The sequence below is a fragment of the Leuresthes tenuis genome, unplaced genomic scaffold (assembly GCF_036924035.1).
Source record: "Leuresthes tenuis unplaced genomic scaffold, fLeuTen1.0.hap1 SCAF_2, whole genome shotgun sequence".
Taxonomy (NCBI): Eukaryota; Metazoa; Chordata; class Actinopteri; order Atheriniformes; family Atherinopsidae; genus Leuresthes; species Leuresthes tenuis.
In genome coordinates, this window is record NW_027325356.1 from 21,338,826 (window position 1) to 21,366,149 (window position 27,324).

The 27,324-nt window shown below is 40.6% G+C and overlaps 1 protein-coding gene across 1 annotated transcript; it reads left to right on the top strand.

Annotated features, from left to right (window-relative positions):
* Positions 1-1,739: 1,739 nt before the first annotated feature.
* On the top strand, positions 1,740-26,757 carry lmo1 (LIM domain only 1). Its single transcript, XM_072380659.1, has 4 exons — positions 1,740-2,547; positions 16,188-16,401; positions 24,742-24,867; positions 26,243-26,757. Exons 1-4 carry the CDS (start codon positions 2,526-2,528, stop codon positions 26,346-26,348), a joined length of 468 nt encoding a protein of 155 aa, XP_072236760.1. The 5' UTR covers positions 1,740-2,525; the 3' UTR covers positions 26,349-26,757.
* Positions 26,758-27,324: the final 567 nt, after the last annotated feature.

Genomic DNA, 27,324 nt, shown 5'->3' on the forward strand with positions numbered 1-27,324 from the left:
AGATAAACACCATGGTGTGACTTAACACACGAGTAATTTGTAGTGCCTTGATTAGGAGACACTGTGAAATCTGTCTTTGTCTGCATGTGATCATTGTTGAAACAGGAGCTTGTACATGGACTCCCTGAGTCCAACTGAGTATTGAACACCGACAGCAATTAAATACACACAAAACTTCCTCTGCAACACATACACTCTAAAACTTCTTTTACTAGTGATGTAGCTCTGGTAAGTTCACAACACCATCCATTATAACTCACCCCTCACAACCACAATTTTGGCGACCTCACTGAATGCTCTCCACATTCAAATGTCAAATGGCTATTTGAAGTCGAGCCCTGATGATACTGAACCATTTTTCCCTTTTCTTTTGCAATTTTCTGTGTGATTGGATTAATTATGTGTCACTCACTCAATGCCAGAGGTCAGCAAACATACATTCTCGGTCATAAGTCATCAATCTATGTGACCGTGGAGATGAAAAGTCAAGCATGTCAGCCAGAAAGCTGTACAGAGAGGGATCAGCCCATTGATTTCAGGGCCAACCCAATCTTACCACAGCCCTCTGCCTTGAGAACTGAAATTATCCCTGCGGGCTGAGTACGGCCAGCTTTATACGTTAGATTTGAAGTGCATGATCACATTAGAGGGACCTTTAAAATGTTTGGATGATTATCAAATGGGAATGTATGTGGAGTCCATACAGGGAAGGTTCCTGTTGAAACAGAATCTATAAAAACACCACAGTGTAGTTTAACTCAAAGTGAACGCACTTGAGTGGGGATATTTACCAAGTTTAGTAAACAAATCTTTATGCTTTTATCACTTCTGTACACGATAAGGATATAATACCAGCCCACGGATTAGGCTCCTTCACACAAACAAGGTCGAATGCAGGTCGTTATAGAAATTCTTTCGGCATAAATATCACTTTCATTTATTTTCTAAATCTTTCATTTACAATGATGTGAGTAGAAAGACATAGTAATGTGCTTAGAGTATATAATATCTGGTGCAAAATGGAACAGAAGGTAAGGACAGACTGAGCAAGCTCACACCACAGACAGCCTGCTGGCCGCTGACAAAACCAGCATTATTGTTGCTATACTCCACTCTACTCTCCTAAATGGCTAATCTTTGTTGGATCTCACCCTTAATTGGTTAACAGTCTCCGTAGGGCAAGTGAAAGTGGTGCTATTTAAGGCTCCACCATGAAACAGCAACACTTTCATCTTGGCAATAACAGGCAACAATTATATTACCAGATTTGAAACTGAACCTTCTATCTACCCACTAATCAAAAACGAGGCCCATCTGTTGTGCTGTCTCTTTTGAAACGACTGTTTATCTGCAGCCTGTATGATAACTGCGTCTGGACACTAATTAACTGCTAAATAGACTGCATTAGATGGTTTCAATTCTGCGGGAAAAAGTAAGGAGAAAAAAACAACAACAATAAGCGCATTTTATGTTTACTCAAACTCTACCAGGCACCGAAGTAGCAGAATCGCTCTCCCTTCAACGTCTCTCCCTTACTCTCCCTGACACATGCACCCGCGTGCGTGCGCACGCGCATCAACACAACCTTGCGTGCGCGCGCTCTGCTCTCTCTCTCTCTCTCTCTCGCTATCCATCACGCACACTCAGACTGGCAGGCGGACTCGCGCGCGCCCGCGCGCACACACTCACTTTCCCTTAGCTGTGCTTTTGTGTTTTGTCAGAATTAATGAGAAAAGTTCCCTTGCCCTAGGGGTAATTAGTGTCCTTGGAGTTAAATAAGCTAATACTTAGACACCTCTGGCACAAGCAATTATGTTTGTGTATTGAATAATTGATTCAAAGAGGGGGGAAGGGCTGCTAATCAGATCTGAGCATAATGAATTGATTTAATTAACAGGGGAATCCGAGGGTCTCTGGAAACTGCGCGCATTTATTCAGTGGCAGCAGAGGCGAGCGCGGCACACAAACTGGAAGAGAGGCGGCGCGAGTTTGCTTTTAGCAGTTGTCAGATTTGCAATTGGATTTGTTTGAATATAGTTGCTGTTTCGGAGCAAATGAGAGGCAGAAAGGGAGAGCATTAACAGCGAGGAGAGCTCAGCCGTTCAGTCTGAGCGTCTGATCCCACCGTGTGTGCACTCTTACACAGATACTCTAGATTTATATCGCTTTTCATTGTTTTTGCCTAATTTCTTCGCATGGAATTTATCAAGAGCAAGCAGCGCCGTGTGATCGCTATTTATTTGCATTACAGTTCAGCCCGGACAGAGGGTTCTCGTCGTGTTTATCGCCCCATTCCGCGTATGAATTATTATTGATAGAGGGGGGAGAAAACGTGCAGGAGGCAATTCATCTTTCTAGGGTTTTTCTTTTTTTTTTTTTTTTCCTTCCCCGTTTATCGAGGCGTAGTCTAGTCAACCGCGCGTTTTAAAGCCGTTTCCAGGAGAAGCTCCGAACAGACCAAGCGGTGCAGCCTGCTGGAGCCGAGGACGGATCGCCCGGGGAAGGACTCCTCGTTCCTCAGGACGATGGTGTTGGACAAGGAAGAGGGTGAGTAACATCTACTACAGTAGGATGCATTAACCCGGGGAAACTACTGACATTTTTCTTCCCCCCCTCCCCGTCGCCCCGGACCCTGCGCTCCCGCAGCCTTCGCTACACATTGGCTTTTCCAAACCCCATTCAGTCACGACAGGGTCCGTGTTTTAGCGAGGAAACGAGAATAATGTGTGGCTGCTTTCCGTATCTTGAAGTTCCACCAACGCAGTTTAGTTTGGAGGAGTTTATTTCAGACCACATTTGTGCGTTTTGATGTGTAAGCCAGAGTTGGAGGATAGTCTACAGTCTGCGGTGCGTGTGGGTCCTCTGTCCTTTCCTCCTCTGAGTGCTTTTTGCGTCTGTGAAGTTGGCGAGGCAGCCTTTGACATCACCACGGGATGGGAGATGACAGCAGAGTGCTTTTAACTTGATTGCAAATTATGGATAGCGCCGTGAAACGTTCACTCACTTTCCATCAAAATAGGCCTACTTGCATTACTTATCTATTTCAATGTATTTAGGTTAATGGGTAAGGCAATCTAATTAATTTTAATTTAAATCAAACTCGCTTCTAATGACGTCCCATTTTGGATTAAACTGATGTTCAGATGTGCAGTGAATTCATCACTTTCAGGTCTGCGTGGCTCTTAGCCTACATAAGCGCTGACAACATTTAAGGGACATGATGGGGATATTCATATATTTACAACAGACCTACTAAAGGATTTATGTGATCTTAAAAGAAGTGATTCTGAAGTTCTTTCTGTATTCGGTTCCTCTTTAAGAGTATTTTGAAGATGCATAAAGACCACCTGCTGGCATTCACAGTGACACCCTTCACAACCATAAAACAAATGTTTTGTTTTTATTTCTGTTCGGCACTGAAGTTCATCCGGGGCTCCTCCTCATCCAAAAGTAATGAATGCATTTGCAAGTCATTATTTATGATTGAAAATGGATATTTCATTTGTCTTAGCGGAGCATCCTTTCACTTACACATCTAAGAACCAATAAAAGGATTGTGGCAGAGACATAAATTGGTCTGTCTGGCTGAAGCCAGGTTGGGCTAATGTACTCAAATTAACTCAACTGTAAATTGCCTCCTCTGGATGTCTGTCTTGCTAAAAGTTCCCTATATGATTCATGATTCAGATTGCTTTTAACAGTTATTGGCTAAGCAATATGGTAAATGTACAAGGTGATGCAAATGGCATTAGTGGGAAAGGATGCACAGGAGCATGTAATGCAGTCAATACTACATTAACTACTGATGCCCAATTACAGAACCAGGGAGAGAGGCTTTTAGGAGCATTAGGACTTGCAGAAAAGCTGAGATCACCTGCTGCTCATTGCCTAAAAGCTTCACCCTTTATTTGCTGGGCCCAACCCACAGTTCCAGCATTTTGGCCAGGTTGTCAACAGAGCAGCTTGGCTCTGGTCTCTTTCACTTTGGTGCCCTCTTAGCGTTTATTGGCTCTAAAGTTATAGGCTTGTCAATTCAACCTTCTTGTCTAATGTATCCTCTAAGTGCCTGCACAAATAAATGTGTGCGCATGTGGTGAGGGAGGTGTGGGTTAGTGTTTTTGGTGACCACGAGTGTACAATCACTTTGTTTTTCTTAACTGATTTATCGTTATGCTTGTCTGTATTTGGAGAAGCAGCTTAAGCGTTCATATTTCAGTCTTTCCGTGGCCTATAAAACAGATCATCAGTGTGTCTGGTGTTGTGTTTAAAGTCTCCGATCCAAGTTGGCAACAGAGTAATGATGCTGCTTGTTTGGCGGACTGTTTTTGAACTCTTGACTCCTCAAAGAAAAGTCAGCAACCATTTGCACAATTACCAGAAAAGAATCTCTGTATACACAAACTGCTGTCAGTTGTCATTTTCCTAATTACTTCTGATCAAACATGAAATATTCCACATTTGTTTAATTTGGATATACCTGCACATCTTATATGTTATGTATATGACAAGTTACACGTACATCTTAAACTAATCACCTCTTTCTCAGATGATTAAGTCAATAACTTCTAATACAAACTACCTTGTAAAGCACTGAGAGCATGGTGGTGCACTGTGGAAGGAATACAAGCACTGCTCTGTGGAGGGACCTAATGTGCAGGTTATAGTTGATAATGAACAGCAACACATGTACCAAAATATTCTGCGTCAACATTTTACTTCACTGTGTGATATGAGGCTCCAATTTGTGTCTAATTTGAGAGGAGGGGGGGGGGGGGGAAGCAACTCAGCCATTTTCTTACTTAACTGCAGGAGAAGAAAGTGGGTCTATGCTTAAGGCATATTTCTGCTGAACATTTACAAAACCACAGTTTAGTCACTTATAGAACAGAGCAAAAGGAAACTCTTCCAACCCCAGAAAAAAAATTCTGGTCACCTTTGCTGGTTAATTTAGAATCCAGTCATCATCCTCTCCAGGTGGAATTTGTACAATCATAACGCATGTGATTGGAAAGCAATGCTTCAGATGAATACAGACTGGCAATCTGTCGGCTGCTTTAATAAAACTTGGGCTTCGGGCTCCGATTTTTATTTTGAAATAATAAGAATTGCTTCATTCTTTACCAGTGTTACCATGGTAATACTGTCTTGTAGCGATGTTATATTGATTTAGAAAGTGGACAGTAATATTTCTTCTCTGTTATTTGGTTTCTGAGGGTTGATTTCTAATTTCCAGCTGGAGATTACTTTTATATGTTCCTTAAGTCTTTTCACTTTTACAAAGGAATGCAATTTGCTCTCTTGTATTTGCCATTTTCTCAGCTTATTGGTTTGCTCTTACTTCAAAATTAAACTTGCCCATTTCAGATATTGAAATTACATCTGGTTTTTGTGCTCTAGGCCTTGAACAATATTACAAACACATTGCTTTGTGTGATATTTTCTTCAGTCAGAATGTATTTTTCTTTCCTTTTTTGTGAGCTTTATTAGAGGCACCTGCAGCACCTCTGTTGTACTGTAAACATGGTTTGACAGGATACAGTGTGCGTTTCAAACAAAGTGGAACCTGCACAAATCTTGTTTTCTTATAAAATACATGTGAAAATAAATGGTACCAAGACATGCATGTGTGATGATAACATTGTGTACCTTGAACTGACAGGCAACATGTGCGTCATCAGAGTTTTGTTCACACTATGCCAATTCATTTTAGCTAAGCTGAAAACAAAACCACATTAATGCCATTTTCAGCTGTGAGTGTTTAATTCCATCTTATCCGAGTCTGATCTTACAAATGCAGAATTCTCACTAGAGACAATTTCGTCTGTTGCCACTAAACCTCGAGATCCCTATCAGCCCCGATCGTTTCACATTTACGAGTGCGGTAGATGCGTATCATTTCCGTGATCTAAGTGGAATTCAAAGGGATTGAGACTTAAGAGACACGTGTTGGCGAGCGCGCCCACCTGCCTTCGATGTAAATGGCTGCACTCATCAGTGTGGCGCACAAACTCAATTATGCACTCCTGAGCTGCAAGAGCATCCCTTTTATTACTGCCAGAGGCCACATGCTTGCCATGTTATCATAAAGATTCCCGCAACAAGATGTGTGGCTACAGCACACATCACAGGGGGCAGGCGATCCCTGTTGTGTCATACCTAAACCTGACCCGCTGTTTTTGCACATGTGCTATTTTCAATGTCAAGATGAATTTCTGGCGTGAAATCAGGTTGTGTGTACAAAAAGAGAAATTCAAAAAGAGAAAAAAATACTTGAGCACAAAAGAAAATGTTGCAGTGAAACCCTCGTTTCCACGAATAGCAGGTTGAGATGAATCATTACTTAAAAATACATTAAAGGAGCCTGGTGTCTTATCTAAAGTTCAGAAGTTCTCTACAAAACTAAAATAAACAAAGAATATTAGTTGAATCACATGCTGACAGGAGTAAATAAATATGTATAAATAGTTAGTTACTCATCTGTTTGAACCTGTCGGAAGCTGGTCTTACAGCCACCTGTCTCTGCAAAGCTGACTCATAAGGCGCTGCTGACAACACTCATGTCAAAGTGGGAAGAAATATACTGAGTGATGCTAATGATGCTTTTTACCTAATGCTAGGTTCATTATTTAAATGCTCTCTGTTCTGATTTGGGTGTTAAGATGCACTTTGTAAAGTTTAGTCTTTGCTCTCTGGAAAAAAAACAATAATTCCTTCAGTCTGTCATCGCAGGGTTAGAAAAGAAGGACACGAGACATGGGAGAGAGGAATGACATGCAGCAAAGTCACTGATACAAGCGGCTGTCTACACTGCAGCGTCGTCAACTACGGTTCTTAAGGAGCTCAGTGTTTTGTTTTTAACAATGAAACAGTGGATTAAATTACACAGATTATCATTTCAGTGCATAACTCATGCACAAAACCAAATCTCAAATGACGTTTGCACTGATGTGTATGAAAGGAACTGATCTACGATAACTCGTTCAATGTGAAGCCGGTCTGGTGTAATCCCTCCAAAATATAATCCCTTGATGCGTATTTCTCCAAAGTATTGACCTGACTGGATGCTGGATTTCTAAAGTCTATGCCAACTGTAAATCTCGGAGCTTATAAAATCTGATAAGTTAAATTGGCAGTTATTAGTTACTATTGGCACATTACGGTTTCCAGTGTGTACATATTTATTTTACGAGTGGAAAGTCCCAGGAAAATGGTGCAGAGGCAAATAAAGGGTAGGAGTTGTGGCGTCTAATGAGGTGTTTAGAGAAATTTCTGTTTTGAAAGAAATATACGAACACATATTTCTCTTCAAACTGCAAATGCATCTGTGGAGAAGGGGTGGAAAATTTGAACAAATTTCGGCATGGCATGTTTATTATGTCATCAATTTATGAGGGCATAATTACTGTAATGGTGTCACAAAGATTTTAGCCAACGTGACCCTTAAATAAGATTAGTTTTTTTTTCTTTTCTTTTCTTCACAGCACTTAAACTGAATGAAAATAAAAAAAACTTTCACTGTCCTTCCTGGTTCTGCTGTCTCTGTCTGCTGGACTCCTCTCTATGTTGGGGAACCACCATAGGCGGGGTTAGGGCAGCTCCCCCACATGTAGTGACAGTGAAACAGGTAGCGTTAAGGCAACCTGTTAGTCGAGGCTAACAAGTTTTTGTCCGAAAACACCTCCAGTGTAGGAATATTTTGGCTTTAAGCTGAAAGAGAGAGGAGAGCCAGTGAACACCAGATCAAGAAATTACTTTTTTCATCCGTGTGCCAAACTTCAAATATTCAGGTGCGATGTTTCTTTTGAAAAAAAAGAAAAGAAAAAGCCACTGAATATTCTTTTTTTTCTCCAATATTTTCTTTTCATATTTGAATGCTAATATATGAATATTTTCAAGAAAAAACTTTATTGCTGTTTTAAAGGTGAACTCGAATGATGATTATTATCAGAAACGGTGTTGGTCCAGCCAGTTTAAGTCATCATAGCAGGCTTTACAAATAGCACTGTAGCTGCAAATTGTAAAGTAAATTGTCACTGGTTTGATCAACACTGGCCACTGGCTCTTTGTGAACTGAAGAAGTGACACCTGTAGAAATACTATGCAAATCATTTAACTTCATTTGAGGAGTCATAAACACAGGTCTGTTGTGCTCTCTCTGGGTCAACAGAAATTCTTGCCAGTGAAACGTTCCCATTTGGAAAATTCCTGATCCTTACTTAGTTTTTTTTTTTTTTCATTTGTTTCTAGCCCTGCCTGTGTGAGTGTGCGGCTCGCAGAGTGGCAGTGCTGGTTGTTCAGAAACACTTGTGGGTGTAAGGAGCATAACAGCCTCAAGGGGCTGCTAGTGAGGCTTCAAGAGCATCAGTTTAACTCCATTCTATTGAAGTCCCATCATTGTGCTCAGTTTTCTGCAGGTCCAGTGTCAAAAAGGTAGTTTCAGCCTTCAGTTGCTGCTTTTTGTTTAATCCCTGAAATGGTATGATTTCTTGACTCCTTTTTTTCCATTACCTGCACCGTTAGATAAAGATGCCGCTAAACGCAATCATATTTACCCTGAAACAACCCAAACTTAACTTTTTTTCCTAGACATTTTTTTCTTTACAATCCAAACTAAAATGACATTTACCAGAGCATTTAAAAAAAAAGAAAAAGAAAATGTCACTTGAATATCTTTATGCCACAAACAGCTAAATTAAAAGCCTCCTTTAATTAACTGTTTTTGTACCAGAAGAATCCCAAAACCAGGAGGATGGAGCTGTCACACTTTCTTTAGATCTTACAGTTATCTTGTTGGTAAATAGAAAAGCTTGGGGTGTCTTCTCATCAATAAGAGCAAACTTGCTGAGAACTACCCCTTATTGGATGACCTTCAGTAAATAAAATCTTAAGTAGCTAATTAAAACCTGTGATTAAAGAGGGTTGTTATTTGCTCTGAAAGGCCAAATAGATTAGGTTTTGGTTATTGAAGTTAATGATTTAATCTGTGCTTAAGTATGATATTTGTAGCTACAGATTCAGAGGCAAATGGCAGCTGCCATCCACACACACTCTAGGTGAACTTAACATGAACTTAAGCTTGTTTCACAGACCTTTAACTCCCCTTTCCCCCATTCTCCTCACACTACTTTTCATTTTATTCCATTTCATTTGACTATTTCTCTATGGTCGACTTGCCATTTGATTTTGTCCAATAACAAGAATCACTCCTTGAGGAAATAAAAGCAGGGTCATTCTTCATATTATGAGGTAATATAAAGTGTTAAAAGGAATTCATTAAAGCCATATTCATAATGACATATTACATGCCATCAATAGTATTTCTCCATGGAGCGTTTCTGGACAACCTGACCATATAAGACAGCTGAGTTTACCATCCCAAATGACATCACTCTGAATCTTCATAAAGGCCTCCTCTCTAATTGTGCACCCACCCAATCACCCTCATTATTTACCCCATCAGGTGTGGGAGTGGATACTTGAATGACATTAGAGGCCCACGCTGCCAAAAAACTGCCCCCTGTTGGGAATTTGCATTATTCAAGATTAAAGAACCTCACACAGTGCAACACAGTATGGTGTTCCTTCTTCCCCTCCATTTTCAACACACTGAGGAGCCTGAATGGCACACCTGTCTCCTGGCATATTCTTTAAAATAGTAAGTGTTCAGTAATTGCAAGGAAGCGGGAGGGATTTTGTACATCACTTCCTGACCTCATGAGTGACACAAACTTTGGAAGGCTACATTTATTCCTCTCCAAATGCATTTTTAATGCAGACTAAAAAGTGTTGATGCATTTTGTTCAGGATGGCAGAAAGTGGCTGCGACAGAATAGTTTTATTTCTTTTCTTTTTTTTTTCAAATGGGAATCAAAGTGTAGCAGATAAGTTAGCCTCTTAGAAAGTTTCTAAGTATGTAGTTTGGGAATAAATGTTTTTTTTTTCTTTTAATCTGTCTAAAATTCAGACTGGAGGACATGTCAGTTGATCTTGCGTATGTACTTTACTAGGACTGACAATGAAGACACATTCACCGCCTTGGTTACTGGCCACTTGCACTGGAATGAGAAAGAAAGAAGTTAAAATGGCAAGTTTATAAATGTAAACTCTTTAGGTCAACAGGAATCAAAGCCTAACAGTACCCCGATGTTTGATTGGCTGGAGCAGACCTTCGTGTTCTGCCAGCATTCTGACAATCGTCCTTCTTCACTGTAAGAGCTCTCGTGGGTTTATTCAGGTAAACCTGCATGAACAAATCATGAATGTTTTGTGTCATGTCTCCTCCTCCTCGTTAATCTTAGTACCTCATTTTAATTTTCTTCCCCCATCTCACTCTTTCTAACTCCATTTGTACTGTTGACAGATTACCTTGCAGAGTTCCAATCTCAACCTACTACTGAGCAATGAAGTGTTGGAACAAGTTGCCTTCTGTAATAATTTGGAAACTCTGCCAGTTTCATGTCTTTAAAAAAAACACGAGCAATGAATTTAATTAGAAAGCTGTTGCATATCTCTGTGATACATTTCTTTTAATTAACCCCATGTGAATAAATTAAAAATAATAGGGGGCTGAAAAGTGTGGAAAAAACACCCTAATGAAGTTTTCCGTTAATTGGGATGGAGTCTGCAGCCAAACCACAGTGAGCAGTAAGCACCAGCAGCTAACAATGCCTTCTGTAAGCCTCAGAAAAGGGCCCAGGGCCTTCGTGCTGACTTCAAGAATAAGAAATGCACCTCTGACGTGATGGAAATGACCGTGGGCCGGGAGAAAAGGCAGTCCTGTTCCAGGCTGCTCTGCTGAGACTCCCCATGCCGCGCTTGAAGCTGGGCCAGTGTTATTGCAGCCCTAATGCGGCTGACTCATTTGGAGCGGATCAGGAGTAATTATGGTAGGGAAAGTGGCTGCCGACCGTAGGGGTCAGGACACTTGTAACATGTGAAAAGAGCAATTATTCCAGGAGACAAAACCCTCCCTTATCCTGGCCAGTGCCAGGGTCAATGCAAGGGACGGCTGGGCTCCGTTTCAGCAGGGCTTATTAGCCACAGCAAGCTGCAAAGTTTGAGAGAGTGCATCTTGTTAATGAACAGTCCCCTGCACCAGCCCTGTCTCCTCTCTCTCCCACTTACTGTGGGTGTTAATTATGTCATAATCATAGCAGGCATACAGTCCCAGAATTCACCTCACAGACCCCAGCATTCATACACAACCATCTGGAAAAGCAGCATGCAGTACAGTAATATAGATGGCTCTTAGAGCAAATTATAAGAGAAAAACACAGCCAGTTTGAAATGTAATATTGACTCGGGCCTTGTAAGAAACTACCTAATTTGGGAGGAAGAGTGTATGCACGTGTCTCCAAGTGTGAGTGTGTGTGCTCATGCATATCTTTTCCTTTGCTCCTTCCATATGCTCCAACTAACGACAGGAACATGAATCAGAGGTCTTTGTTTATCATTCCAAAAACGCTCATCAGACTGCTTTCAACTGACATGTGTATTCCAGCTGATATTATTACCAGATGTCTCGTATTTTGTCTTGGCGACAGAAAAACATGTCTTTGGGCCCAACTGCAGAAATGATGGAAGCTGCATGGAAGGGGCTGATTTCTTCACACAATAGCAGGACATCTGCATCAGATCTCTATTAGCCTTAGTGGCAAACACCCTTGGCCAAGGAACAAATTTTATTTGGGATTGCCATGGCCACAGCATTTACAGCTGTGGCTGAAACACAAAAGACTTGGGCAAAACGGTACCAGAAGGCAGACAACTCATGGAAGACCATGAAAGTCCATGTTATACAGAAGCAACATAGTCGTTTCCTCCTTTTTTATACTGTTACCCCTCTTTTTGCATAATATGATAAATGTAATATAATATGATGATTAAATCACTTTTATAGGGATATATTCAGTAGTTTGCAACTATATGCAGTAGTTTTTAGATTCACAGCAGGCCATTAATGCCTGGTTGATGGTTTGTACAGCACTGCTCTGAATTTATAGATGGTATTGGTGATGATGATAAGTGCACATATTCCAGATAAATGCAATCACTTTGGCGATTGTGGTATATGATTTCCTTCCCAGCGTGTGTCTCCATCCCACTGGTGGCTAACACTTTCTTATTTAGTGCAGCTGCGAGCTAGAATTATGGGGGCCCCAAGAGAAAGGCCCACCCAGGGCAAACTTCCACTTCCTTGAAAGCCCACCTCCCTCTCTATGTGTCAGGAAGGCTGAGTGATTCTCATCAAGAACCTTTACCTCATGAACCAGCAAAGTCTGCATCCCACCATTGCATTAGTGCTTTTAATTGATCAAAAGGCATTTAACAAAACACAGAAGCAGATGTAACTGTTCCTCCTGCCATTACAGGCTGAGTGCCCATGAGAGCAGCTGTTCCACTGGGAGCATGTGTGTAGTTGTGAACTGAAGGATACCCTGAATGAGTGAATTCAGGTACAATCTACAAAAAACAGCTCATAGTTGATTAAAATGATTTGACAGCTATTTTAGTAGTTGCCTCCCACGTTCTTCTCTAACTTTTATCTCAGTAAAATGTAGCAGAAATATAACTCTGAACCGTTCTTTCCAGAATGATTTGATGATTAGGATTAACACAGCCACAGCAGTCGATGCTAAATCAATAACCAGTCCTTCTTTAGGTTGCATGAATGACATTCGATAGCCTTGTAGAAAACTGCACGATTATATGACTGAATGTGACATGCATTTCAAACACTAACTTGCTTTAAAAATACCAACATGCCTTAGTATTTGGTAACTGTATTTATCTGCTTTTTAACACTCCCTCAAGTGCTCCATGCAATACATTTTCTTTCAAAATCTTAAATATACCAAAAAAAGGTTTAGTGGACTGATGTGATTTTTTCTTTTGATAGCTGAAAAGATGGAAGTGTAAATGTGGGAACAGAAATCGGACGCTATCTATAATGAAAATGCATGCTCTGACAGACGGTTTGGGTTAAGTAAAACCAACTCTACAAATTCTTCAAAGATACTATCTTCAAGAAACAGAGAGATGACAAGGCTTTACACACGGAACTAATGGCAAATTAAATTCCCCCTCAATAAGCATATTTGGCAGGGCAAGTGCTGTCTCTCCACTTTGAGGGGTAAAATGCACCCCTTGCTGGAGGAATGAATTGTGATGTGGAGAGGCATGCTTTTGGTGACATCAAATGACACTGGAAGGTCAGTGGCACTTGTATCTGTTAAATGGAATGGATTAAGTGGAGGCTCCCTCCTAGTCCGCAGCTTTCTTTCATAATGCAGCTTTGTGGGAGGTGGCAAGAATTGGAGGTTCAGTTCTACATTGCTGTTTCGCAGAGCACCCGGAGTGGTGACAGGTGCAAGAAAATGTCTCGTGGCATTAACGGAATTGAAAAGACATTTACTTTACACAATCCCTTCCTTTCCATCACTGTTCTTTGTTTAGAAAGTTTTTGCTATTGTATGCCGCACTACTTATTAAAGCCGTTTTCCAGAGGCTTCTTTGGTCGAAGACATCCAACTAATGGTCGTTCACTGCAATGGCTTCAAGACAGAGGTATCAGTTGAATATAAAAACTGCTTTTCTGGCAGACATTAGGTGTTCCACCACTGAGATATGTCTCCTACACTTACAGCAGAACTAAAGGACCAGCACATAGAAAGGAATGTCGACTAACTACAAACATAGAACCTGGGTCATAACAGACACAAACTATGGTGTCACTTTAATGATGCTGCCCAGAGTTTAAAGCATCCAGTTGTTGCGGTGAGCAGCATAGAGTTACTCAAGGATAGGTTAAGCTTTGTCCTTTTCAAATGTGATGTAAAACACACATGATATGTTTTAAGGAGTGTGTGGCAGATGGTGGTCTCAACCAATTAGGAGTAGTTCTCAGAAGGTGGAGGAACGACCTTTTTGTATAATTAGTTCTCTTATTTAAAGCAAAGATTTTGAGTAGAATAACTAATTAGGTGTCATAAAAGGCAAATTAAAGATTTTTGTGATCCTTGAGGGAATTAAAGCAACTCCTTTCTTTTTTGCTTTTCACAAGCTCTGAAGCACACACACATACACACATGCACACACACACACACAGACACATAGAGCCTCTCTGCTCATTAAGACTGTTTTTAGTTCTGTAGAAGCCTGTCAGGCGAACGCTGCTGGCATACCTGCAGAGAGCTCCCCTAACAAGCCATGAAATACAGGTAGAAGAGTCCGCCCTTATCCAGTGTGGCTTGAATTTGAAGCTTTTTAGCTTCATTTACACTGTACATTGGTATTTATAGCAGGTTTTGTGATCCTAATGCGGCAGCTTCAAGGGGTCTGTTTTAGGGAGGGAGGGAGGTGAGGGAGCTGGAGGGCATGCGGAACACTAATTGATGGCTCCCATCACCAGCACTGGACCAATTAGATTCTCTTTTCTACTTCTGATAAAGAAATAAGACCGCTCAACACCACTGGAACACTTACTGACATATAAACCAGAGCTCTAAATTTGACTAACAAGCTCTCCTATTTCTTTCACCTCTTTTTCAAAAGTGAAAATGCTAATCATATTACATTTGTAGCATTATTGATGAGAGGATGGCCAAAAATTGCAGAGCAAATCTAGATCCAATGAGGCACTTTGTGAGTCCATTTACATGTGTATGTGCTTATGAAAGAAACTGAGAGGAAGAGAAGAAATTATTTTATATTCCCAGTAAGGTGTGCTAAAAAGTGCTGTAAGATTTTTTTTTGAAAGGGAGCAAACTTGATAGACTCAGCTGGGAAAAACAGCACAGAGTGAAGCAATTCCTTCTTGCCAGCCGAGGTTGTGTTTATCACTGAGCAAAGCAAAGCCAAACAGCAGGTCCAACTACACAATACACTGTCACTGTCGTGCATACTTTCCTGCCAAAGAGATGCAAATTAAAAAAAAAACATTTATCTTGTCGAGCGAAAATCACAAATCAGCAACATTTGTGAAACTCCATCTAACATGTTTAAAATAGGCCTTTACAGCTACTCACACAAATAAAATGCTGGCCTTACCCCCTGTGACGCAGAATGTCCAGCCCTTTTTTCTTTTTCTTTTTTTTTCCAGACAGAGAGAGACAAATGTGTTTTGAAAGCATAGTGGCAATGGGCGTCCACTGTGTGTTCTTTTAGACGGATCAATAGCTCAGTGTGTGAGAGAGTGTCTTAAGAGCTGTTGTCTTGTGCTTTCAGCTGTGGCAGACCTGTTAGTGCTACAGAGGGGAGCTACGCGTCCCTGCCTCCGGTACGGAGGCAGTGGCCCCCCTCAGGCCACTGCTGTACCAGTGGCCTGAGGGGGGCTTTTAGTCCAAACACAAATGTCAACCACACATAGACTATTAGTGTTTAGTGCAGTTATTAAATGGACTTTATTTGTCCTTTAGGAGGCTAAAAGGCGCACTTAAAGGGGACCTGCATGACAGCAGGGCAATTTGCGAGTTTGGTAACTTAGGCTCGCTCATTGCGGACATGAGTAGAGATAAGTGTAAAAGGAGGAAAGGCTGTAATGCTCTGAGTATGGAGCACCATGTGCGTGTTCTGAGGTTAGTGTGTGCTCTACTGTGAGTGTGTGTCACTGTATGAAACACTCACAGGGTGCGTGTATGCTAAAAGGCACTTAGGCCATAACATATCTCACTGGGGTCTGGTAGCAACGTTTTTGTGGTCAGATGCTTTTTAAAAGGTTAATGTTAATCTATACCAAACAAAGCCCATGAGGAGCTTTTACAGCTGTGGACAGTTGAGTGAAATGGGCTTTGATGAAATGGTAGGTAAGTAACACACCACGCACCTTGTTGTAAATACCACAAAAAGCTAAATGCACATTGTGTTTTTCTATTCTCAGAAATCCATGAGACATGCCCCCTCGTCTGAATCCCACTGCCAGTGATCATGTAACTTTTGTATTACAGCATGTTTTTAGTGGAACAAGTGAGTCAAGGCTTTGTAGCCCAATGTGACCTGTGTGCCTATCTACATGGAAGAATGTTTTCTTTAATGCATATGAAGCAGGTAGGCAGTGTGCTGTGGCCGTCTGCGAGGCCAGGCTTAGACGCCTCGAGAAGCAGCCAGCTTATCAAAATGAGAACATGAAAAGTCACTCGTGTTCCCAGGCCGTAAATCACGCATGGCTGTTTGTCTCCTTATCACTACAGGTGTGCCGATGCTCTCCGTCCAGCCCAAAGGGAAACAGAAGGGGTGTGCTGGCTGCAATCGCAAGATTAAAGACCGCTACCTGCTCAAGGCCCTGGACAAATACTGGCATGAGGACTGTCTCAAATGTGCCTGCTGCGACTGCCGCCTGGGGGAGGTGGGCTCCACCCTCTATACGAAAGCCAACCTCATCCTCTGTCGCAGGGACTACCTGAGGCAAGAAAAACACCCAATCACCTTTCTCCACTCACAACAAACACAAAAGCCATGCCATTCCAAGAGCTATGTGACTTGACAAGGGCCTTTTTTGTTAACCTTCTGGTCTGGTTTGCTTTGGTTTCTTAGTGTGTTCCCTGTGATTTTCACAGTTAAAAATCAATGTAAGTAATGTAGGAAAAAACGTTCCTCTTCAGTATTTCTCTTATTCTTACACCTCTTTACACAACTTTAGTAGCATCAGAGGATATTACTAAAGAAATATGGGACTTGAGAGGCCCCATCTATTAATGGTGGATTTTTTAATGGTGGATGATTTAGAGAGAATGGTGGGGCATCTATGTCAAAATTAAATAATTGAATTTTCTTAACTGATACAAATACAGCAATTTAATTGTGATAATGTCAAAATTGCTGTGCATTTATTTAACACACTCATGTCTTCAGTGTATCTGCTTGCTTAACCCATTCAGACCTATGGCAATTATTAAAAACAGCCTTCTAAAACCTTGAAACTGTTCACTAAAACCTTTTTATTTCTCTGGCTCTAAAGAAACTAGAAACATTAAATAAAACAATTCGAGAGGTGAAACCTTCAGCTTTTATTGTAAATTACTGACTCTGCCCTTATGTTTCTCAATCCATTTTTAGAATTATATTAGTGTGTCTTGAAAATGTTGATGCAATGTGTGCATCATTCCAGGCTTGAAAGGTAAAACAACACAACCCATATGTTGCTCCAGGTCCAAATGGTTAAACAAATGTGTTCTGCACTTGGTCTGTAGTCGACCTATTGGAATATAAAACATTTATCAAATGGGCAAATATCTAAATACCATACTTTTAAAAAAAGGGAATATCACTCTATTGGTGATTAATTTTTTCCATGCTCGTCTCTGTGTTTACACAACATGAAGGACCTCTGTCATGAAAGCTCTCAGTCAGTTGTAGCTGAGCTGTAGGCTGTGAGAATCCTCCAGGCAGGCTTGTTGCTTCCCCACTGCCCCGCCTCCTTCTTCAGATGCCCCTGCCATCTGCTTGTTAAATTAAACATGACCATTTCTTGGGCGTTAGGTCACATTCCCTACCATTTATCTGAGAGGGAATCCCCCAGGGGCCGACTTAGGGATGCCGGTGCCCTATGCCCCCCTCCTGTCCAAAACACCCTGTCCTGCATTGCCCTCCCCCTGTCCCTGTCACCATTTTCCCTCAATGTATCAGCTTCCAGCTCTCTCACTGTCACCCCTGAGTTGCTGCTGCCCCTTGTTAGCTTTGGATCAGTTTGCTGTTCTAATTTTAGAGGCTGCATTTTAAAGGAGCAGTTTAATTTAAAAATGATTACTAAAATATAAACATAAAGAGAACCCTAATTAGCTTAGTTTTCTTCCTATCCCTCCCATGACTTTGGGTGACATTTAACTATCATCTCAGCTCTTCCAGTGACCTGGAATAAGCTTGTAGCCCACAGGAGAAGCACACTGAGACGTTGCGATGAGATGGGCCATTACTATCCATCAGTCCCCACCCACAGTTAATGCTTTTAAGATGCAGTGAGAGGTACCCTTAGACCTGGTGTTGCTCCCAAAAGGGGCAGATGATACAGATGAGGTAATAATAAATGGGGAAATGAGCAAGAAAAGGCAGAAATGATAAAGCTCAGGGTTTCACTTGGTAAAATACATCAGCTGAAAGGACAGCAACTCCAACCCCTAAAGCTGGGGGGGGCTAACTGACACAGTGGATGGGACAGGAAAAGCTTTCTTGCACATAAGACCATTAAGATGTAGAGGTCAGACAGGGGACGAAAAAAGGAGAGTGGCATGTGAAATCAAGAGTTACAAACACTAAAATAAGGGAAAAAATGGAAAGAGGGGAGGAAGAGAGCTTCCTGTGCCCCTCTGCTGCCCCAGATTGTTTAATGAAATCCATCCCACTCGCCTGCTCTTCAGGCTGCGATAAATGCAGAACACTTAATGGCTCAGATGCTTGAGATGAATTCTATTATGGAACAAATTAAAAAACCTTGCCTTGCGCACAAAGAAGAGGCAGCAAGAGAGACCAGAGCATTCGATAGTTAGTGATACAGTGTCCACCCAGCACCAGTTTTTTTTTTAATTTCCCTCTTTTTTAAGTATGCAACAAAGACTACCCTCACCTGGAGTTGTAGTCATCTTAAATTAGTACAAGAAATTAAGCTCCTGCACTTTATCAAATACAAGCAGTGGATCAAACACACTAGTTATTTGTCAGGATTTGGAACTCTGCCATACTCACATTAATTATTATAGGAGCTCCATCTGTGATTGTCCTTCAGTGGCTTTAGCAACATGAACACACTCAAACTTTCCAAAAGCTTTCTTTTTTAGCACACACACACCCACATACACACACACACACACACACGCACACATACAAAAGAAGTGTCTGTACACAACGCACCCGGTGTCCTCTCATGCCCTTCATAAGCATACAGCATCTACAGACATACGGATCTACATGACACTCATGCCACTGTTTATAGAATAAAATGAAAAAAGATATATCTTTTTAAGCAAACTACGGCACATTCTTTCATCCATTCTTTCATCAAACTAATTAAGCCTTTATGTCTTGGGCCGATATAGTTATTGTGTGATCATCAGGACCTCAAGACTGATATCATTTAATCTTTCATTTCATAAAGGACACAACAGTCATCCACTTATCAAAATGGAGTATAATTAACTGTAAGAGGGGAGCGTGTTCAAGAAAATGAACATTATAAGTTACCCACAAGCCAAAGAAAAAGCACAGGGAAGATGATAGCTCGATATGTGGGTGTGACTGGTTTTTAAATCAGTCCTCTCCTTACTCCTTTAGGAGGTAACAGAGTTGCTTTTCCTTTTTTGGGCACGATAGATCAGAACAAAGGGTTTACGCTTTCAAAAAAGACACAGTTGTTGGGGAAGGTCAGAACACGCAATGCATGCATTAACAGCTTTTCCGCTTATGAAATCTGACAAACCCCACGCAGGCTGGGAAGTCTCAACGAGTTCAGAAAACAGGTAGAAATCTTAAAGAACCACAGCCCAATCTGGGAGAAGCAATACAGAGAGGCAGATGATGCACTGCAGGAGCTTTGACGGTTTGAAGTTAGCAAAGCAGCAAGTTGAAAGAACTTAAGGAGGGCCTTCTTTTCTCTGAGGACCCATTGTAATGACTCAATAGCAGAGGAAAGAGAGCTTCTTTATGGTGCTGCCGTCCAACTCTGCTCTCAACATCCCACACCAGCACACGCGGTTACATTTTTAGCTCCTAAACAAGAAATCTTTTAATGAGTACAGTCACTCTCCTGGGTTCAAAAAGGATAAGAAGCAGGGATTAGGCAGAGATACGAGTTGTCGCACACTGCCACGCAATAAAAAAACAGCCACCACCTGAATTTAACCAAGTAAATAGGAAAACATCATAGTGACTATGACATTTCAGCTGGCAACAAGTTATTTAACCCTAACTGATGCAGTGAGCTGCTTCTCATTACCAAAACTACTATACTGGAAGAAACCTCCTGTGGTTGTGGAAAAGATTACTCAGTTTCAGATGAGTCAAATCCCTGGTCTGCACCAAGCAAACAACTAAACAACTAAGGAGATTGCTGAAACTACAGAAAATGAGTTAAGAACTGTCTAGATCATTTTAAAACTGTGCACCATCATCATCAAAGAAGAAATGAGGTCATTAGAAAAAAATCACAAACTGAGATCACTTAATAATTTAAATGAAATAAAAGAAAATCAACAGGAGAGCTCACAGCTAAGTTTAATTGTGAAAGTAAGAGTATTTATACATGCACAATAGGAAGATAACTCAAGGTATTCCGACTAAACAGCTGTGTAGTTTTAAGAAAACCACAAATTTGTTATGTGATTTGCTCGGGAACATAAAGACCAGCAGATGAGGTCCTACGCGCATCATGTCTCGTACCAACTACACAAGCCTGTTCAGGCAGTGTTATGATCTGAGGTTGAATCAGTTGGTCAGGTGTAGGTTCAGCAACGTGATGTGCACAAAAAATGAGGTAATCTGACAAGCAGAATATACTGAATGACAAGGTTAGGTTTCATCTGACTCAAACTGTGAACCAATGGTTCATGGAGCATGAGACATTAGTTTTACACATGGATTAGCCAACACAGAGACCAGATCTTAACCCCACTGAGGATCTTTGGGATGTGCCAGGAAAAACTTTTAACAGCGGTCTAACTCTGTGAATAATACAAGATCTTGGGGTAAAAAATAGGGCAACTCCATATTTAAATTAACTTTGCGAAATTGCATGAGCTTGCTGTGCCATATTCGGAGTGTGGGACAGTTTTTTTTTTTTTTTGGCCAGGCAGTCTATAAACCACATTAGAAGAGCTCAAAATTTAATCCGAGCAACAATAATGACGACTTCTGATTCAAGTATTATTATGGGAAGCACTTCTAACCCTCCAATTAATTTAAATCAACCACAAAAAGAATTTATAAAAAATGTTTTCGAGAACAAAAGTAATCGTAAGTATGTACCATTTTTAAATGATTGATTAGCAAAACATACAGGGTTCACGTTATTATGCAGAGCTCTGAACCACCTCAAGTTTGAGTAATTCACACACTATTTAACTATCAATGCTGAGGAAAAACTATGATGTTAATGTTTTACCTTTCTTCAGAGAATATTGATTTATTTAATCCAAATGACCAGGGAAATTGAAGTGCATGAGCCACTGCACTCCTACAATACGGGACGTGTGTCAGAACAATACAGGAGAATTCTTCCAAAAAATAGACTATTCAGACCGAAAAATCTTTTTTTTTCAAATTAAACTGTTTCTGAAAAGCAATTTACAGCTTATGTTCTTTTAAAGGCACTGTTTCAGAGCTTTGGACCATATCAAGATTATTTTTTTCTTTTACGACTTAGGTAACAGCATGAATAGTTGGATTGTCTATGCAGTTATACAAGTCAGCCACAACATTAAAACCTCTGACAGAAACCATTAAAGGAACACTGTCACATCTCATCATTATACGTTTCTGCATCATTACACTTTGACAGGATAAATGATTGTTCATTATTTCAATGTACATCTGGACAACCTGGGTCAACTGATGGATTTAGATTCCTTGAAGAAATCACATAAACTCTTAAATGTCACATACAGTATGTTGTATTCAAGCCTTTCCTCACTGAAAAAAAAAATACTGACAGGTAAATAATATTGATTATCTCTTTACAATGGCACCTGTCAAAGGAAGGGGTGTGTGTAAGGCAGCAAGTGAACTGTCAGTTCTTGAAGTTGATGTGCTGAAAGCTGGAAAATGGGTTGAGGATTGAGGATCTGAGCAACTTTAAAACACCAAATTCTTATGGCTGTGGTACTGGGTAATAGTTGGATTTGAGCCTTAAATTCCTACTTTAGCATGTGCTGGTGATATTAGCCTTATATATTTTTAGGTTAATTCAATAGACCTGAACGTGCGTTATCATTATTCATTGGTGCATTATAGTTATTTATTTGTGTTGTTCGCTTCCTCATTTTTGTGGTATTGTGCAGCTCTCCCTCTCAGCGAACATTGTGTTGTGAGGTGAAAATCATTTCTTACTATATGCAGCGCCCCCTCAGCCGTTACTCATGAGACTACTGCAGTGATGGATCTCTTTGGTTGCTTATAGTTTCACACTGCAGGAGCAGGAATAGAGAAGGTAATGTGTTTGAACAGTTCTCTCAGGCTGTAATCTCCTCTTAGCACAAGCAGCTCAATTAAGCCATATGTTGACACCACATTAAAACCCAGACACATCAACTGTTGGCTGAAGAACTGTATGAGAGGGACACAGGCACATCCAGGTCACTTTAATCCCTTCCAACTCCTCTGAGCCAAATTTCTGCCCGTGACTGTAAATCACAAAGCAGATAAGGCCACCTGGTTAGCATGAAAGAAGTGGACTGCGTCATGATTCGAAGGTGATTAAGAAGGATCAGTCTCACTTAAGAGAACATGGTCTGGGTACTGTGGCTCTATTCAGCTTACCGTGCTATGTGCTGAAAGCTTTTTTTCTTAAGACTTGAGCTGTGGAGTTTGAAAGACGTGGGCGTTTACCAGCTTCTGCAGGCTTTAGTTTGTAAATTTAGTCTCCAGTACCAAGCTCAAGTAATCCTCATAATGAAGCTGAAACAAGGATACTCCGGCAGTATTTCAGTAACAGACATAGCAGCAAGGTGACAACTGGCCAAAGATGTGACACATTGCTGTGAAAGTAGAACTTAGTGTCAGCCACAAGTTGACAAGGGATTCCCCAACAAGCATTTTCACAAGTTGGAAGCATCAGGTGGGCACCATGTCTGCAGCCCAGCAGGGTGTGACAGAGATGGTTTACAATAATCCTACTAGCTGTTATAGGCATGTGTATATCAGTCTGTGTAGGCGACCAATGCCCTCTAGGTTTTTCTTGTAAAGCCATTTTCCCTCGAGGGTGAGAAAAGGACATCGATGGGTGACCCACCCCAGCTGTAGTGAAACATGGAGAAGTATGTAATTCTCATAAGGCCGCCTCGTTGCCAAGGTCAAATATTACCAACGTATGTATATAAAAACCTAAGATACATGTGATGTCAACATTCTTCATCGATGGATATGTATCATTTCTGCATCTCTCAGTCCGAAGAGCCCAGCAACTCTCACACTAAGTTACATAGTGATGTTTTATGGGAAACAGAAATAATTTGCAAAGATGTGTTTGCATCCCAAACTGTCATTTACTTCTGCTTACCAAGTACTTTTGCATCCTAAATCGAGGGGGGAGAATGTCAGAAAATATTTGAAATATTTCAAAATCAAATAGATATTACGCCTCAAAAAATTATTTTTTTCTTGTATCCGGTTTTAAATGTCACTGATGTCCACTGATTTTTAGTGTAATTAATATAATGTAAAATAATGTAACTAATTAATCTGCCTTTAATCCAACTGTAAAACTCAACAGTTGCCCATAGGCGTGTTGTGTCTGCACTCAAGGTCAGTTTGCTTAGCACTAAAAGTTGGTTTGTTTTTGGATCGATACTGTACGCTCATACAAACATAAACCTTTCTACCTGAAGAAAAACACATTCTTCGCATTACAGAACACCCGGTGGGTGGCAGATGCCTACTGTATGAGAATATTAAGGTTTTTTTTTTTGAATGAAGCAGTAACCAGTTGTAACAATGTCTCAGTTTAACACCCCATGAATCCTTCTCATGGAACATAACAACCTTTCTTTCTATGTTTCTGTCTCTTCTGCTCTTCTGGGGCAGTGGTCCCTAATTAGAAGCAGAGCTGGGTAGACATTTTCTTTAACAAGGTGAAAGCAACTGAATGGGACAAGCATAAACGAGGCAGGATATCAACACTCCAACTCCTCTGTCTGAGCCCTACAAGTTTGGGGAAAAGTGTTTAACATACTGCTGGAATGACAATCTGCTGTTGCCTTATCCCCTCTTACAAAGCTGTGAAGCGGCCCTTCTCCTGCTGCAGAATATATGAATCTACAGTATCTGTGCACTAGAATCTCCAAATTAAACATAGGGCCATGCGTGTGGAAAATGAAAATGTAAATCCGACTTGAGAAAAAGCATTTGAGGTCCTTTCACTTTAAGAAAGAAATGTTCTCCACTGGTGCCTTCTATTCGTGTTTATGATCTTTATCATCTGCCTCCTACCTATTGAGTCTAAACAAGCTACTGTGAGAGCCGAGTGGGTTCAATGTAAAACATTCAGTTAAAAACAGTCAGTTAACTCTTCACGGTTACATCCACCATCTCAAACTCAAGTTTTTCTCCGAATCAAAAGGGGATGATGGAAACGGAGAGAGAAGGAATTGAACCCACAACCTTGTAGAAGAGATCTTTTTCGACTCATGATCGCGTTATACAGTCGTGTAAAACTGGCTTTAGTTGTAAACAAACTCATTTTCATTTTAGGTATTTTGAGAACTTTAAGGAGCCGAAATGGTTCGCCTCAGACTTGTTTTTGTTGGTTTGCATTGTGCAAACTGGAAATTCTTTGAAGATGGAGATTAAAACCATGTGATATTTTTAATTAGATCATTAGTCAAGTATTAAGATCTAGGTTTGGAACTCTCATTAACAAAAATACCAACAGAATGCCAAGAAAGATTTGTGCTTTACATTCAGCGTATTTTTATCATGTCCCGTTTCCTGCTTTTATTCTTTCCTGTCTCCCCTGTTTTGGTTAAGCTACATTTTTGTTTGTTCTTTCTGTGCATGAAAGTAAAAGCAAGGCGAGTTAATCTTTCTTTTCTCTCCGTCTTTCAGGCTCTTTGGTACAACAGGGAACTGTGCAGCCTGCAGTAAACTGATCCCAGCCTTTGAAATGGTGATGAGAGCCAGAGATAATGTTTACCATTTGGACTGTTTTGCCTGTCAGCTTTGTAACCAGAGGTAAGAATGGGTATCGTAACTGCACAACAACACTGCCTTAAAAAATATATGAATGGAGTGTTAAAATGGCCAGTAGCTTAAATATTAGAAGCTCTTGGAAAAAAAGGAAAGAAAAAAAACCCTCTGGTGCAAATAAAATATTCAGTTTAATTGCATTAAAACACACCGCAGCTGGTAAGTCTGTAAAAAATAAATTTTGGTTGTCTTGTTGTGTTGTTCTGCATTTGTAATACCCTGCTAATTATTTTCTATTATGACACACTGCCAGCAGTTTGTTCTTGTTCATGGCAAGATCTTTAAATCTTTTAAGCCAGCGATATGTAAAATTAGCTCTTGTTCTTATGTGTGCAAATACGAACAGGAGCACCAAAAACTAAGCTCACCAAAAGCAGAGAAAAGGAGAAAAGACCTGCACAGGTGTAAAATGATTTCTTAGGGATAAGGGATAGGGCCCATTATTAAATTGGAACGAGCACAAAGCCTATGGTATGACGAACATAGAATATGACATACCCAAATATTGCTTTTTCCCCATTAATATACTGTCAGTAATGGCACCAGTTTGAGAGCAGAGCGTCCTTTGCATGCTTGTCAGGGGTGCTGTGACCCTGTTCCTCCACACAGCACAAGCCCATTAACCTTCTGCAGGCCAGATTCAGTTACCATAGTGAACACCTGCTGTAAGGGAATTATGACTGCAGTTTCTCCTCTCAGCTGGCAGACACGAAGCCAAGTCTCATCTGGCACAGTATTGCACGACTGTGACTGTTACCAGCTTTATTTACTGTGTTACCAGCCTGGCATATTACTGAAGCCAAGCTATTTTCAGCTATATTCTTATCTTCACACCCCTTCAGTCACATTATGGAGCTGTGTCCACTGTGTCACACAAACAAACAGTAGCATAGAGAGAAACATCAGTAGGGCAGGCTGCTATGTGTTATTTTCCCTCTTCAATTGACTTTAGAGGAAATATGATTGCTAACTCTGGAACCAAACTGGTGTTTGAAAAGCTTACCCTGTGGCAGAGATTCCTTCGAGTCTTGTGTGGCACCTCAGCCATTTTACCAGGCAAAAGAGAGTTGACCTGCCTTTTACTGGGTGCCAGAGCTCGTGTCTGTTTGCTTTCCAGTAGGACAGGGTTTTAATCTGGTTTTATTTGAAGCCACGCATTGTGATGACCATCAAAACAGGCTTTGAATCTGATGGGCTGTACTCCTGGCCAAATGTGCACAATCAAACAGAAACATCTTTACCTACTGATCCTAAATGCAACATTTTCAAAGGCAAACACACACCACTGTGTCACAGTGCCAGCAGAAAGCGCCTTTGTATTCAGAACAACAACCTTGATTCTGTTTTTGTCTGCCAACAGGTTCTGCGTGGGGGACAAGTTTTTCCTAAAAAACAACATGATTTTGTGTCAAATGGACTATGAGGAGGGCCAGCTGAATGGGAGCTTTGAGACACAGGTTCAATAGTCGGAACCTCATGGCAGCAACAATCGGCTCCACACTTTACACACAAGATGGATGTTCTGTTGCACTTGGAAAGAGACAAGCGTCCGTCTGCTTGCCTGCAATACTTTTTAAAAACCCCTTTATCAGTCCCTAAGGACTCTATTGTAAATGTTCAACTTTTTGCCCCTCCCACACCCCAACACTGAGCAGTTACAAATTTTGATGTACAGTTGTGCCTGCTTAGCTGAGCACTGTATTGCTTGTATGTTTTGTGAAATTTGTTTGAGGTTTGTTTTCTTTTTCTTTTAGAAATGGTTCACTGGAGGGTATGTACAGTCTGTTTTTTCTGTATATATAAACTGGAACATTTATTTTATGAAATGTAATGCAATTTTATTACTAGTGTGAATTAAAGATTCTTAAATGTTCATCGTGAGTTTTTTTTTCCCCCTCTTGCTAAAACCAAAGGTGTTGTCCCCTGTGTTGATATGCTGTCATGTCTCCAAGAAGTGCGACGCCATAAAAAGCCTTGCAAGGCAAAAATATATTTGAAATCCTCTTTAAATTATGATAGAACAAATCAAGTTTTATCACATTTTGCAGGATCTGGAAGGAATTAGAAAAGCTGTTTAAAAATGAACTAAATAAGATGTTATTTAGAATAAAAGAATGGCTTTTCCAAACTGTTGTTGTGAACATGCAGGTGTCATGGAAGTGAGATAAGCTGAGCTGCTGCTCTGTGATTCATGCATCACTAATTGCCATTTGATTATGAGGGTGAATTGGCCTGGAAATTAAATGCAACGGCAAATAAATTAGAGAGAAAATAAATGCTCATTGAGTTCAAGCTCATTCAAACTCATCAGCAACGGAAGCAACAGAGCTATATTAAAAAATACTTTTCTCAGAAGACTCTGTTAATGGAGATGTGTGACAGTGACTGTTTATCTTATGAGGTTATCTCTGATACACCAAGCAGGAACAAATACACAAAGTG